Raw genomic sequence first — 13,074 nt, forward strand, 5'->3', positions numbered from 1 at the left:
TATTTTTATTGTCTATTTGGTATATTTTTATGCATACAGATTTTATTGTTGGCAGAATCCACTTGGACTTTTTAATGTATTGGCTCTGTTCTTTTCAATTGTTTAGGACTTATTGAGTATTCTTTATTTTTTTATATATTTTCCACTATTACTGTGCCCTATCAATACTGGTCATGCTGATATCACTATTACTACTAATTATTTTACTATTATTGCTATCACAATAGTAGGCAATATCACTACTATTCATCATGTATAAAATGTTTCTGATGCTGTTCTTTATATTATTTTCTATATATATTTTGCCAATATGCAAATTCTGTTGTTTATGTTTCGTTATAATTTTTTTGTTAAAATTTTTATGTTAAAATTTTTCTTATGACTAGAGATGAGCGAACCTACTCGGCCACACCCCTTTTTCGCCCGAGCGCCGCGATTTTCGAATACTTCCATACACGGGTGAAAAGATTCGGGGAGCGCCGTGGGTGAGTGGGGGGTTCCAGCGGGGAGTGGGGGGGGAGAGGGAGAGGGCTCCCCCCTGTTCCCCGCTGCTACCCCCCGCTCCGCCATGCCTCCCCCCACCCCCCGGCGCCCCCCGAATCTTTTCACCCGAGTACGGAAGTACTCGAAAATCGTGGTGCTCGATCGAGGAATTACTCGGAACGAGTATATTCGCTCATCTCTAGTTATGACCTTTATGCTATCTTTTTGCTTCCTCTATTTAATCCTGACATTATCTGTCCCTCAATTCATGTCCTATCCCCCATGTAATATATCCCCAGCTCTACTGGCGGAGAAACATCCACTCAGGACAAGGTTAAACCCATTTATACCTCACCTACTTTTATTGGGAGAACACTCCTTTTTTTCTGTCCTGCATCATCTGTTCAACATGATTGAGTCAGTCTGGGATTACATGAAGAGATGGAAGGATATGAGCAAGCCTACATCCACAGAAGATCTGTGCTGAGTTCTCCAAGATGATGTTAGAACACCCTCCCTGCCGAGTTCCTGCAAAAACTGTATACCCAGAAGGACTGATGCTGCTTTGAAGGCAAAGGGTGGTCACCCCAAATATTGGTTTGATTTCTCTCTTGTGCATTCCCTTTTCAAAATTATGAATATAATCTATCAGTTATTTTACTAAATGAAATAATTAAAAACGATTTACTTACTTAAAATCTGTTACAGTAACATTCTTAAAATTATGAAATTTTGCTTTGTAAACTTTTGTCAGCTGAAATAAAAGACACAGTACAAATGATGGTATAGTTACGGTTATCTACAGCAATAAAAAGACAGGAAAATCTTTTTTTTAGAAGAACATGGCTTTCTTATGCAGAAGAACAGGACAGAAATTGTAATACAGTTATATTAGAATGTACCTACTTTCACATTAAAATGCTTTATTTTGATTTGTTTTTGAAATCTCTATTTGAACAATTGCAAGAGTCTGTTCACAATACTGATATGGCTTTTACTCTCAAGATAGCCAAGACCCATATAATAAATCCAAAAAATCCCCATGAATCCCATTCACTTACTTTGGGGTCCATAAGGGTTCAGATGATTTTGACTGCAATAATAGTGCTGCAGACTACAGCTTTTACACTGGAACCCTTTCTAAATCATCACTAATTATATACTATTGGATTTGCTTACTGGAATTTTATCAACTTTTCTAAAGCTTTAAAAAACTTCTTACTTAAATTGAAACTCCAGGCAAAGTTTTATATTTCAGTCTTTAAAGGTGTTTTGCGAAGATAGAATGTTATCCTCTATTCACAGGATCTGGATAACTTTAGATTGATGGGAATCAACCACTGGAAACCCTACAGAACCCGAGAATGGGAATCTTGAACATCTGCATGATACACATGAAGGGAGTGGCAGTTGATCATACGCACCGCCACTTTAATCACTTCAGTGGGAGCACTGGAGATAGCCAAGAGCTTGAAAGAGGCCTGAAGCATCCCAAAGTGAAGGCAACCAGTGACATCCCTGTATTGAATGGGTCCAAACATCACCCAAAAACTAATGATGTACATGTACAGGAAAAGTTGTCAAAATAACACTCTTTTTCTCTCTCAATCACTAAGAGCTCCTCAGCTTTTGGTTGCCACTACACAAGCTTTCTGCTCTGCATGACCTCTGTACTTGGGCTGGTAATATAGAAAGCTTTCTGTTCCACTTCAGGTAAATCGCTTGGCCTTCTAGTTCAAATGCAGGAAGAGGTACATAAAATAAAGCAGAGAGCTCTCAATATTACCATAAGTATGTGCAGATGCATGCAGGAAGTGCACTCTGATTGTTTTGTCTGACTTATGGAAATATTTATATGGAACATGTAAGGAAAGTTATGCTTACCAGACAAAATCCCTTTAATAGGGCTGTCTCTAGTAAAATAATAAACAGAGTATTACTTACCCATCTGCCACCACTGGAATACAGAAGTGCAGCCCAGCCATGGTTCTGGCGTTTGTTGTGACAGCAGCCATCAACTGAAGTAAGGTGACTGTTGCAGCCAATCAGAGGCGTGTATCATGGCAGTCAAGGATGTAAGCAGCAATGCCAGGAGAACACAAGATGATGCTGCAGCCTCTACTTGGTTGCAGCGCTCACCTAACTTCAAGTGATGACTGCTGTCCCAACAAACGCCAGGAGCACAGTGAGACTGCAGTGCTTGATCCTGGCTACAACGGAGGGATAAGAAATTGTGTTTCTTATTTTACTGGAGACAGACCTATTTAAGGGATGTTATCCAGTAATCGGACAGCTTCTTTATTGGTAGCTAATCAGGGAATTCTAGGGGATACTCAGAGCAAGAAGTCTGTGACAAAAAGCTTCATCCAATAGGTGATGTCAAAGAGGGAATGCTGTTTTGTCAACTTATTCTGTACAACCCACTAATATGCAGCCATTTTGTTATTCCCTTTGTTTTTAAGGGGCTATAGTGTACAGAGCACTTTAAAAACCTGCTTTTGAGGGACTAGAGCAAAACAAGAAAAATATGTTTCATGACCCAAGTAGTTCCATTTCATTAACCATGAAAATTTTCCTAGAGTTAAAATAAAGAAAATGACCCCTATTCAAGAGGAATTTAAAAGGGTTTTCCTACAACATGCATTTATGGCATATTGATTGGATAGCCCATAAATTTATGATGCTGAGCTCTTACAACTGAAGCCTCCATTAATTCTCAGAAAGGTTTTCAAGGGGTTTTTTAAACTTTTAAAAAACTTGCCCCAGGGTAGGGAATGGCACTTGAAAATAAAATAGCCATTGCTGACCCTTCAGTTGTGCCTCTGCTCCAGTATCACTGGCTTGGTCCCCTCCACTCCAGTCCCCACTGAAGCAGGAAACTATGATGTCATGTTCATTGTTCACATGTCTACTGCAGCCAATCCTTGGCCTCAGTAGTTCAAGGCCATTCATGCAGACATGACTGCTGAGACCAAAGATTAGCTGCAGTGGTCATGTGAGCATTGAACATGACATCATTGCTTTTTATTTCAGCAGGGACCAGAGCAGAGGGAACGGGGTCAGCAATGCCAGACCAGAGGCAGAGTAGAAGGTAGAGTAATAACTATTTTATACTATTACCTAACTTGTGGCAAGTTCCTCTGAATTAAACTAAAATGAGATCTAGAAATAGTTGAGTGGCCATGCTTAAATTATTCCATATCTTTTGGATAGTCATGTAAAGACGATTTCTTACAATATAAGTAACTATATGATGATAAAATTGTGGGAGCAATTACCACTATATCTTCAAGTTCCAAAATGGTTAACACATTATTCAAACTTTCTTACCTGATTCTCCACATCAGCCTTAAGTTTCATAAATCCAGGTGATGATGTGTTCTTTAGATCAGCGGTGAACTTTTCATTAATAATCTTAAACTCCAAAGGGACGGCAGATAAAACAGTGATTGCTTGATGGGTAGTTGTAATGATTGAGCTCAGTTTGGCTATTGTTGTATTGTTGGGTGTTACTGTAGTTAGTGATGAAGCTGAGTTGGTGGATGGTAATGTAATTGAAGATGAAATTGATGAGGATATAACTGTTGAACCTGAAATGTTGTTTGTTGATTTAAATGGTGACGATGTTGTGTTGGAAGTTTTGGTTGATTGTGACAAAGTTGAGTTGACAGATGGCGATGTAACTTGTGATGAACTTGAGGTTGTGGATAATAATGAAGTTGAAGATAAGGTTGTAGTATTAGAAGTCAATATATTCATTAATTGAGTTGAACTATTGGAGGATGATGAAGTTAGCAGTTGTGATGTAACATAGGAAGTTGTTGATGTAATGTGGGATGACGTTGATATGTTAGGCTGCACTGCATGTGATGTTGACAGAGTTGAATTTGGTGATAATGTTGTAGTATTGAAAGGTGATGAAGTTGACAAGGATGTAATGTTTAATGTTGTTGATGTAACTTGGGATAATGTTGATATGTTGGAAGGCTGCATTGCATATGATGTTGATAGATTTAAACTAGGTGATAATGTTGAAGTATTGAAGGATGATGAAGTTGACAATTGTGTAGTAAGGTTGGATGTTGGTGATGTAACTTGAGATGAAGTTGAAATGTTCGCAGGTTGCATCTCATTTGAAGTTAAACTTGTTGATAATGTTGAAGCATTGAAGAGTGATGAAGTCGACAGAGATGTAATGTTTGATGTTGTTGATGTAATATGGGACAATGTTGATGCATTGGATGGTTGCATTGTTTGTAATGTTGACGTATTTGATTGTGAAGAAGTTTGCAGTTGTGTTGTAATGTTGTACGTGACTTGAGATGATAATGTATTCAAAGGTTGTATTGCTTGTAATGTTGATAGATTTGAAATATTGGAGGGTGCTGAAATTGGTAGTTGTGTTGTAATGTTAGATGTTATTGATGTAACTTGTGTTGATGTGGACATGATGGAAGTTTGCAATGGATACGATGTTGAAAGAGTCAAACTTGTTGATAATGTTGAAGTATTGGAGGGTGACAGAGTTGTAATGTTTGATGTTGATGTAACTTGTGATGATGCTGGTATGTTGGAAGACTGCATTGCATGTGGTGTTGATGGAGTTGAACTTGTTGATAATGTTGAAGTATTGGAGGGTGACAGAGTTGTAATGTTTGACGTTGATGTAACTTGAGATGATGCTGATATGTTGGAAGGCTGCATTGCATGGGATGTTGATGGAGTTGAACTTGTTAATGTTGAATTGTTGAAGTTTGATGCAGTTGGCAGTTGTGTTGTAAGCTTGAATGTTGTTGATGTAACTTGGTATAATGCTGATGTGTTGGAAGGCTGAATTGCATGTGATGATGACATAGTTATACTTGGTGATACTGTGGAAGTATTGAAGGGTGAAGTTGAGAAAGATGTAATGTGTGATGTTGGGATACTTTGGAATGATGTTGACATATTTGAAAGTTGTGTTGCTTGTAATGCTGATAGAGTTGACGTATTGAAGGGTGATGAAGTTGACAGTTGCATTGTAATGTTGGATGTTGTTGATGTAACTTGGGATGATGCTGACATGTTGGAAGGTTGAATTGCATGTGATGTTGAAAAAGTTGAATTTGTTGATATACTGAAGGGTAAGGTTGTGAGAGAAGTATTGCTTGATATTATGGGTGTAATTTGGAATGATGTTGATGTGTTTGAAGGTTGCATTGTTTGTAATGTTGATGATGTTGAAGTATTGAAGGGTGATGAAGTTGGCATCTGTGTTGGAACATTAAATGCTGTTGTTCTAACTTGGAATGATGTTGATGTGTTAGAAGATTCAATTGCATGTAATGTTGATAGAGTTGAATTTGTTGACAATGTTGAAGTCTTAATGGGTGACAAAGTTGGCAAAAATGAAATGTTTGATGTTGTTGATGTAACTTGGAACAATGTTGATGTGTCAGAAGGTGGCATTGTTTGTGATGTTGATACAGTTGAACTTGTTTCCAATATTGATGTATTGGAGTTTGATGAAGTTGGCAGAGATGCTGTAATGTTGAATGTTGATAGTAATTTAACTTGAGATGATGTTGACATGTTGGAAGGCAGTACTGCATGTGATGATGATACACTTGAACTTGTTGATAATGTTGCCATAGTGGAGGGTGATGAAGCTGGCACTTGTGTTGTAATGTGAGATGTTGCTGGTATAACTTGGGACAATGTTGATGTGTTAGAAGGCTGTATTGCTTGTGATGTTGGCATAGTTGAAATTGCTGATAATGTTGACACACTGGAGGGTGATGGAGTTGTAGCATATACTGCAACACTGAATGTTGTTGATGTAACTTGGGACAGTGTTGATATATTCGAAGATTGCAATGCTTCTGATGTTGGTAGAATTGAACTTTTTGATTGAGTTAAACTACTGGAGGATGATGAAGTTGACAACAGTGTGATATTGGATATTGTTAATAAAACTGATGATATTGTTGACATGTTGGAGGGTTGACTTGCTTGTAATGAACTTGAGATTGTGGATGGCAATGTGCCTAATAAGGTTGTAGCATTAGATGTTAATATAGCTGTTGATAGTGTTGAAGTATTGGAGTGCGAGGAAGTTGATATTGGAGTTAATGTAACTGGTGATGATGTTGACAAGATGGAGGATTCCATTGCTTGTGATGACGTTGAGATGTTGGGTGATGACACAATTGTCAATGAATTCGAGCTTTGAGTGTGTAATGATTTGACTGTTGTAGTCAAACATGAACTTGATATTGTGGGTGGTAATGTATTGGACGTAGAGGTATCTGTACTATTGCCATCTGTGGATACTGTAATTACAATGAATACAACATTAAGGCATTCTGAAGCTGAGGTTCTAAGGTTTTCACTATGATCTATGCTAATCTAAACAAATTACAAAAAACTGCCATAGTCTACATCAGTTCTTCAATCAGTTACTCATTTTGAACTCAATATTTAAGAAGCAGAAAAACTGATCATGACAACATGTAAAAACAGTGACCATGATGGAACTGATAAAAATGAACATATCTGTTGGCATATCCATCATAAATATTTTACAACTAAAAAATATAGCATTTCATACAGAATTTTAAAAAAGAATAATGCTGCTTGCATAAGTATTCAACCTCCTATAGTACAAGTCCTTGGTAGAACCTTATGCTGCAATAACAGCTTAGAAAGGTTTTACTGGAAGTCAAATATTGAACAAACATGTGATCAGTGGTGGTCTGGCCCCAAGGACCTTCCCTGGTCAGAGGTATATAAGGAACACAGCACTCCAACAGTTGCTACAGCCCCTTTATTGTTTACACAATCACAACTGCTGGTCCGTAAAAGCTCCTGAGCCTGGTACTGCAGCTTATTGGAGCACCATAGCCTCAGCATTGATTCATGGGCTAGACTTCTTTGAATTAAAAATTATGGAGGACAGGTCCTCAAAGATCCCTTTAAATTCGCTGACTGATACACCTTCACTCCAGTCTGAGCCATTAATTCTGTAGCTCCATCAAAGTGTTTGTTGATCTCTTTGCATTTTCCTGCTCAAGTCCCCTAATTGCCCTAACACTATGCTTTAAAGGATGGCCTTGTCTTGGCATTGCCTAGATGGTATGTTGCTGTTTACAACTGATCAAATAGTGCTCATTGGGATATCCAAAAACTTCAGTGAAAAGAACTTTAGCATAAAGGCAAAAATGGAATACATTCAAGCTTTATTTCCAATTCAGCACACAAAATTCAATATATGGACCACAGCTTCTAATTTCTACATGTTTTGGCTAAACAGCCTTAGTCATAGCCTCTAAGTAACATGTATTTCACCTTTTTAAAATGACAAGTCAGATCACATGACCTAGAATATAAAAGACATCAATATGTACTTTAAAACCAGATAAAAGAACAGAACATTACTCACTAATATTGATAAATAAAATCCTGCTGCAGATTTAGAACTCCAGGCTGTCAGCTTTATAGTATAAATATCCTATAGGACTCCTTATTGAGGAGCTTCCTCCTATGATCACTACTCTCTCTATAGTGCATACTTATAGACTGCCAAACTGGAATATTAAAGTTAATTTCAGTGTATTCAATAAGCCAGCAAAGAAACCAGAAAGAAGGTTCTCAGCCTGATACCAAAACCAAAGTGTAGAGGATAATGACCTACCAAGGCCAATGGAGCATTCGAGAGGCAGTCCACAAGTAGAAAAAGATTCCACCCAAGAAGAAGCATCCTTGAAAGTAAACCTAAAATGTTTACAGTTAGTAAAGTTGTTTGAGAATTTATAAAGACTAGTAGTGCTGTTTATCTACTAACTTTGGGTGTTTAAGGTTAACAAGGATAAGGAATTAGCCATAAAATTGCTTAGAGAAAAATTCCGGAGGAAGTCCTCCCTCTTGCAGAGTTTCCCTGTGAGATCCTGGACCCCTCAGACAGTCCCAACAAGATTTTGTCTATTTCTTTTCTGGAAAGGGAGGCAGCCACCCACAGCTGATAGCTCTTGGTAGGTGGCTGTCCTTTATAACAAAATACATTTGTAAGTCAGAGAGTCCTGCAAACTGTAGGCTTTTTTCAAAATTGTTAATGTCTGTGAATTTATGGTAATTGTTTCCTTAATGTTCCTTCATCTTTAGATTTATAGTCTGAACAATGGAACTTGAATTCTAGAAAACCTTTTTTAATGAACCCTTTAGTGGAAGCCATTTTTAGCCACTTTTTTGGGGCAATATCTTTCAACATATGAATACTTATGCAAAAAGCATTTTTCCGACTCTAGATTTAGTTTGAAAGGTTTAAAAATACCTGTTTTACTCACCAGCCATTAGCAGCAGCACCAAAAGAGATGCCTTCCACAAATTCATTACTGAAGATACAATCTTCCATTTGTAGTGTCTAACAATAAGCATAGAATATGTTTAAAGCATGTTTTTTAATAAATGACCAGTTATATTTGCAATGCAGCCAGTAAAAATAATATAGAAACTGTAATATTTGGGAGGGCGCCATACAACCCCCATTGGTATTTAGAAAAAATGTACACTGTAGTTTTTCACAAGATATAAAATTGTGCAGCGTATTAACGATTTCCCAACCTCATAACGTAAATTTAAATTATGCGTTCATAAAGGGTGTATGGAGCCGAATCCGCTCCATAACCAGTAACTATTAACGGTTTTTATAGCTGACAGCCACCAGCAACTGTCGCTATCAGAGTTAGCTTTGATTTTGTCAGTTAACTGTTGAGATACCATCGGTCAAAACTGACCACAGTCAGTGGGAGGGGAACACCCTCTGAACACAATCAAGGGATGTTGGTAGGCTAGTATGGTAGCCTGGAGCCTATTGAAGTCTTCCAGGCCTGCAATGTAGAGATGACTATCAATACTGCCTGTGGCAGGGTTGCATAGACATTAAAAAAACATACAAGCGATCAAATGATTGCTTACTTTTCTTTTTATTTTTCCACTTTAAAAGATTTCAGCTTGTTTTGCAATGGAATTGTGTAGATAATGGGTCACATTGAAGGTGGAAATAAATCTGAAATGATTCATCTTTGTTGGATTTCTTTAACATGAGAAAAACATGGCATTTTAACAGGGGTGAGTAGACCTTTTATATACATCGTATTTAGTATCTCCATGTACACAAAAGTTCCAATTATCAAAATATCACAATATTTATACCACACAGTGAAGGCTGTAAAAAAAAGAGGATGGAATGCCAGAATTGTGTTTTTTTTTATCCTGGCTACAAAGAATTAAATTAAAAAAGTGATCAAAAGACATGTTTTCCAAAATGGTACTAATAAAATATATAGCTCTTTCGACATGAAACAAGTCCTCACACAGTCCAATTGCAAAAAAAAATAAAAAAAGGTACGAGTCTCAGAATATGGCAACAGAATCAATTTTTACTGACTAATGCAGCGTCCCATAGGGAGACCCCAGACACCTGGCATACGTGGGAAGCTGGGAGGGTAGAGTGCTGACTTGCCATGGTGGCACTCACTATGCTCCATCCCGGAGGGACAAACGCAGCCAAGGCTAGAGTAGCACTGCAGCCCACCTCGGACACCCCTAGGATAAGGAATGCCCAACAAACTGGATACCAGGGGGGTAATTGTTAGATATGACGCCACCATTTCTGCACATGCCGGTATGACCATCGGTGGATAAGAAATGCAGCCACAGACAGTTCTTTAGTACCATTGGTCTTGGGGAACGATCAGAGCCCGGTAAAAACTTTACGTAAATAAAGAGTAACACAATACAAGGCAGTTCAATCAAAGACTTCACAGTGCAGGTAAATGAACAGACTTCAGAGATTATTAACTTGCACTACCTCCACACGGGCCTTCCAGACTTAGACGCACTTGTGTAAACAGAAATTTATGACTCGCAGTACCTCCACCCAGCCTTAGAGATGCATGGGTGTGACAAAAGGGGTGTACCTCTACGCGGTGATCCAGACTTCAGACGGCCGCATAGGAAAATAATAAACCAGATAGTACCTCTGCACTGGGCCTTGTGGAAGCAAGTTAGACTTACTGACACTCTCTCTTCCTTGGGTCTCACTCAATTAACATCCAATCACATGCAGAACGGAAAATCTCTCCTTTTCCTCCATGCTTCAGCACATGAGGACTGAAGTTGTCCCTATGTGCCCGGACCTCTTGTACCACCAAACTCCTGAAGACATGAACTCTCTCTCTCCACTCACAATTACTCATATTTATACCCTCCTCTCATACCACATGACATAATATAACTTGATACATTTACATGCAGGCTTTGGATTTTGCAGACATTAACCTCTCAAGTGCAGCAGCTGTGCAAAACACATACTGGAAATGACAACACAGCTTTGCACAGTGCATCAACATAAGACAAATATGTATGACATTTATGGAGGGGAGAGACCAGGATGAAGTACTGGGTCACTACACTAAGGACACGATGCATGGCCATGTCATATGCAGTGAATGGAGTCAATGAAAGTACATGGACTTGTGATATGTAAAAAAGATCGCAGCTGCTCTATTTCACCGCATATCACACAGTGTGAGACCTATTCTTTTCCAACGCTGTGAATATGCAATACATACACAACCCCACTATAAGACAAAGCGGGGAATTTATTTTATAAAAAAGACAAAAATCACACTGTGCATGGCAGTATGTGTGAGACTCGCTATCATGCGCAGTGCACTCTCTGCCATATGCAGCGATAGCCGGCTCTCCGCCAGCTCACACAGTCTTACTAAAATGTGCTGTTAAAAAGCAGTTTTGTGCTAGTTACTTGTAATATACATTTTGTCCACTAGTTTGTGCTGTTTAGCCTTTATGATGCCTGTGCTCTGCATTTCTGCACTGTTTAACTACCTGGTCTTAGAACCCCAAGTAATGTATTCATGTGATTGGTGGTGATGTCCTGCTTATATGTAAGTAAGATTCAGTTACCACCTCGTGGACTTATCTCCTCCTACAGTCATTGAGCAGGTGAGTAGATGTTTCAATAAAAATATATTTAATTTGTTATCCAAAACTACAGCTTTAGTGATGTATACATAAGCGCTTGTTCACACGCTGCATTTTGTTGTAATCTTTCCATGCTTTTTTGTTTTTAGCCTGAACCAGAAGTAAATCCTAAGCAAAACATGAGTATAAGAAGACTTTTACTTGTTATTTCTTTTAATTCTAATTTCAGTCTTCGTTAAAACAAAAAATTGTGTCAAAGTGGCACTACTTGAATGCGGCTGGGTAAGTTTAAGGCCCAATGTTCACGGGCGGCTTTTAATGATAAAATCCACGTGTCTCCTGCGTGGGAGATCCGCACCTCTTGCCGCCCATAGGGATGCATTAGCATCCGCATGACAAGTAAAAGCATGTGGATATGATTTTTTTCCCAGGGTGCAGATCAAACGTGCAGGAAGAAATTACAGCATGCTCCATTTTCCTGCGAATCCCGCAGGTACAAATTTCATTGCAGACAATGGAAGCTGGCCCATGCACGGCACACCTGCAGCTGTCACTGTGGCTGTGTCGTGGATCCGCGGGTAAACAGGAGATTCAAAAACAAAAAAGAAAGCACTGCGCATGCACCAGGCGCTTCGGCCGGCACTCTCGGATGCATCCGCCGTGCTGAAGAAAGAAGATTCGGCCGTCTCAGAGGAGACCCGCGCTGGATCCGGGTCTTCTTTGTAACAGCTGTGGCAGGTGAACTCTTCAGCCTCGCGGGGAGGCCCCTTGTCACTGAACACTGTGATAGTGCTGTCACAGTATTCAGTGACAAGGGGACTCCCCACGGAGATGAAGAAATCCTCTTCTGCCACAGCTGTCACAGCTGTGGCAGGGGATTCTTTACTCCCTGCAGGGATTATTTTCACGGCAGTGGTGGAGAGGCGAATATATACACATATATATATATATATATATATATATATATATATATATATATATATTGTAGGCAGTTAAAGGGTGAAGTTGTGGATGGAGTATATCTCCCTCCCAGGCTCTTAGTCTGGACAGGGTGGAGATCCAGTCCATAACTTCACCCTAGCTCTCAACTCAGCTGTGGGCACTGACCCCGTTACTGGAGCATAAAAGACTGCAGCTCCAGGGAGTCAGTATTTGACAAGCTGAGGAGAGAGCAACAGCCTGACAAGCTGAGGAGAGTGCAACAGCCTGACAGCCTGAGGAGGAAGCCTCTGAGCACCCTGCATGGTGCAGCATTTCATTTCTGTTATACCGCATGGACTTTGTGTTGCTGTTTTGTGTGACCTGGAGCATATGCCAAAATAAAGACTAAAAGTGAGTTTTGATGCACTTTGGAGTCCAGTGTGTCGTTTCTGCCCCCACCGCTTGGATAACACTCCTACATTTGGTGCTCAGATGCGGGCAGCAATCCGGACTGCTTAGGGCAACAGCACCTTGTGAATGTCCTGGGTGAGGTCTGCAGTTGCAATGCAGGCACCAAACCCAGCCATGGAGGAACTGCTGGCGCAGGTGGACAGGCTGACAGATGTCCTCCTAAAGCATCTGACCTTAAGAAAGGAAGGAGCTCCGACTACCCGTGCCCTGCCGGCA

General features: G+C 39.5%; 1 protein-coding gene across 1 annotated transcript in view; it reads right to left on the bottom strand.

The window, feature by feature from the left end:
- Positions 1–13,074, bottom strand: part of LOC136612240 (uncharacterized) — an 81,560-nt gene that overhangs the window by 53,520 nt on the left and 14,966 nt on the right. The window contains exons 2-4 of the mRNA XM_066592453.1: positions 8,805–8,881; positions 3,814–6,794; positions 1,176–1,237 (exon numbers count right to left, since the gene is read on the bottom strand). Of these exons, the coding sequence (XP_066448550.1) occupies positions 1,176–1,237; positions 3,814–6,794; positions 8,805–8,881 (3,120 nt within the window). The remainder of the gene's footprint in view (positions 1–1,175; positions 1,238–3,813; positions 6,795–8,804; positions 8,882–13,074) is intronic.

The sequence above is a fragment of the Eleutherodactylus coqui genome, chromosome 2 (genome assembly GCF_035609145.1).
Source record: "Eleutherodactylus coqui strain aEleCoq1 chromosome 2, aEleCoq1.hap1, whole genome shotgun sequence".
Lineage (NCBI taxonomy): Eukaryota > Metazoa > Chordata > Amphibia > Anura > Eleutherodactylidae > Eleutherodactylus > Eleutherodactylus coqui.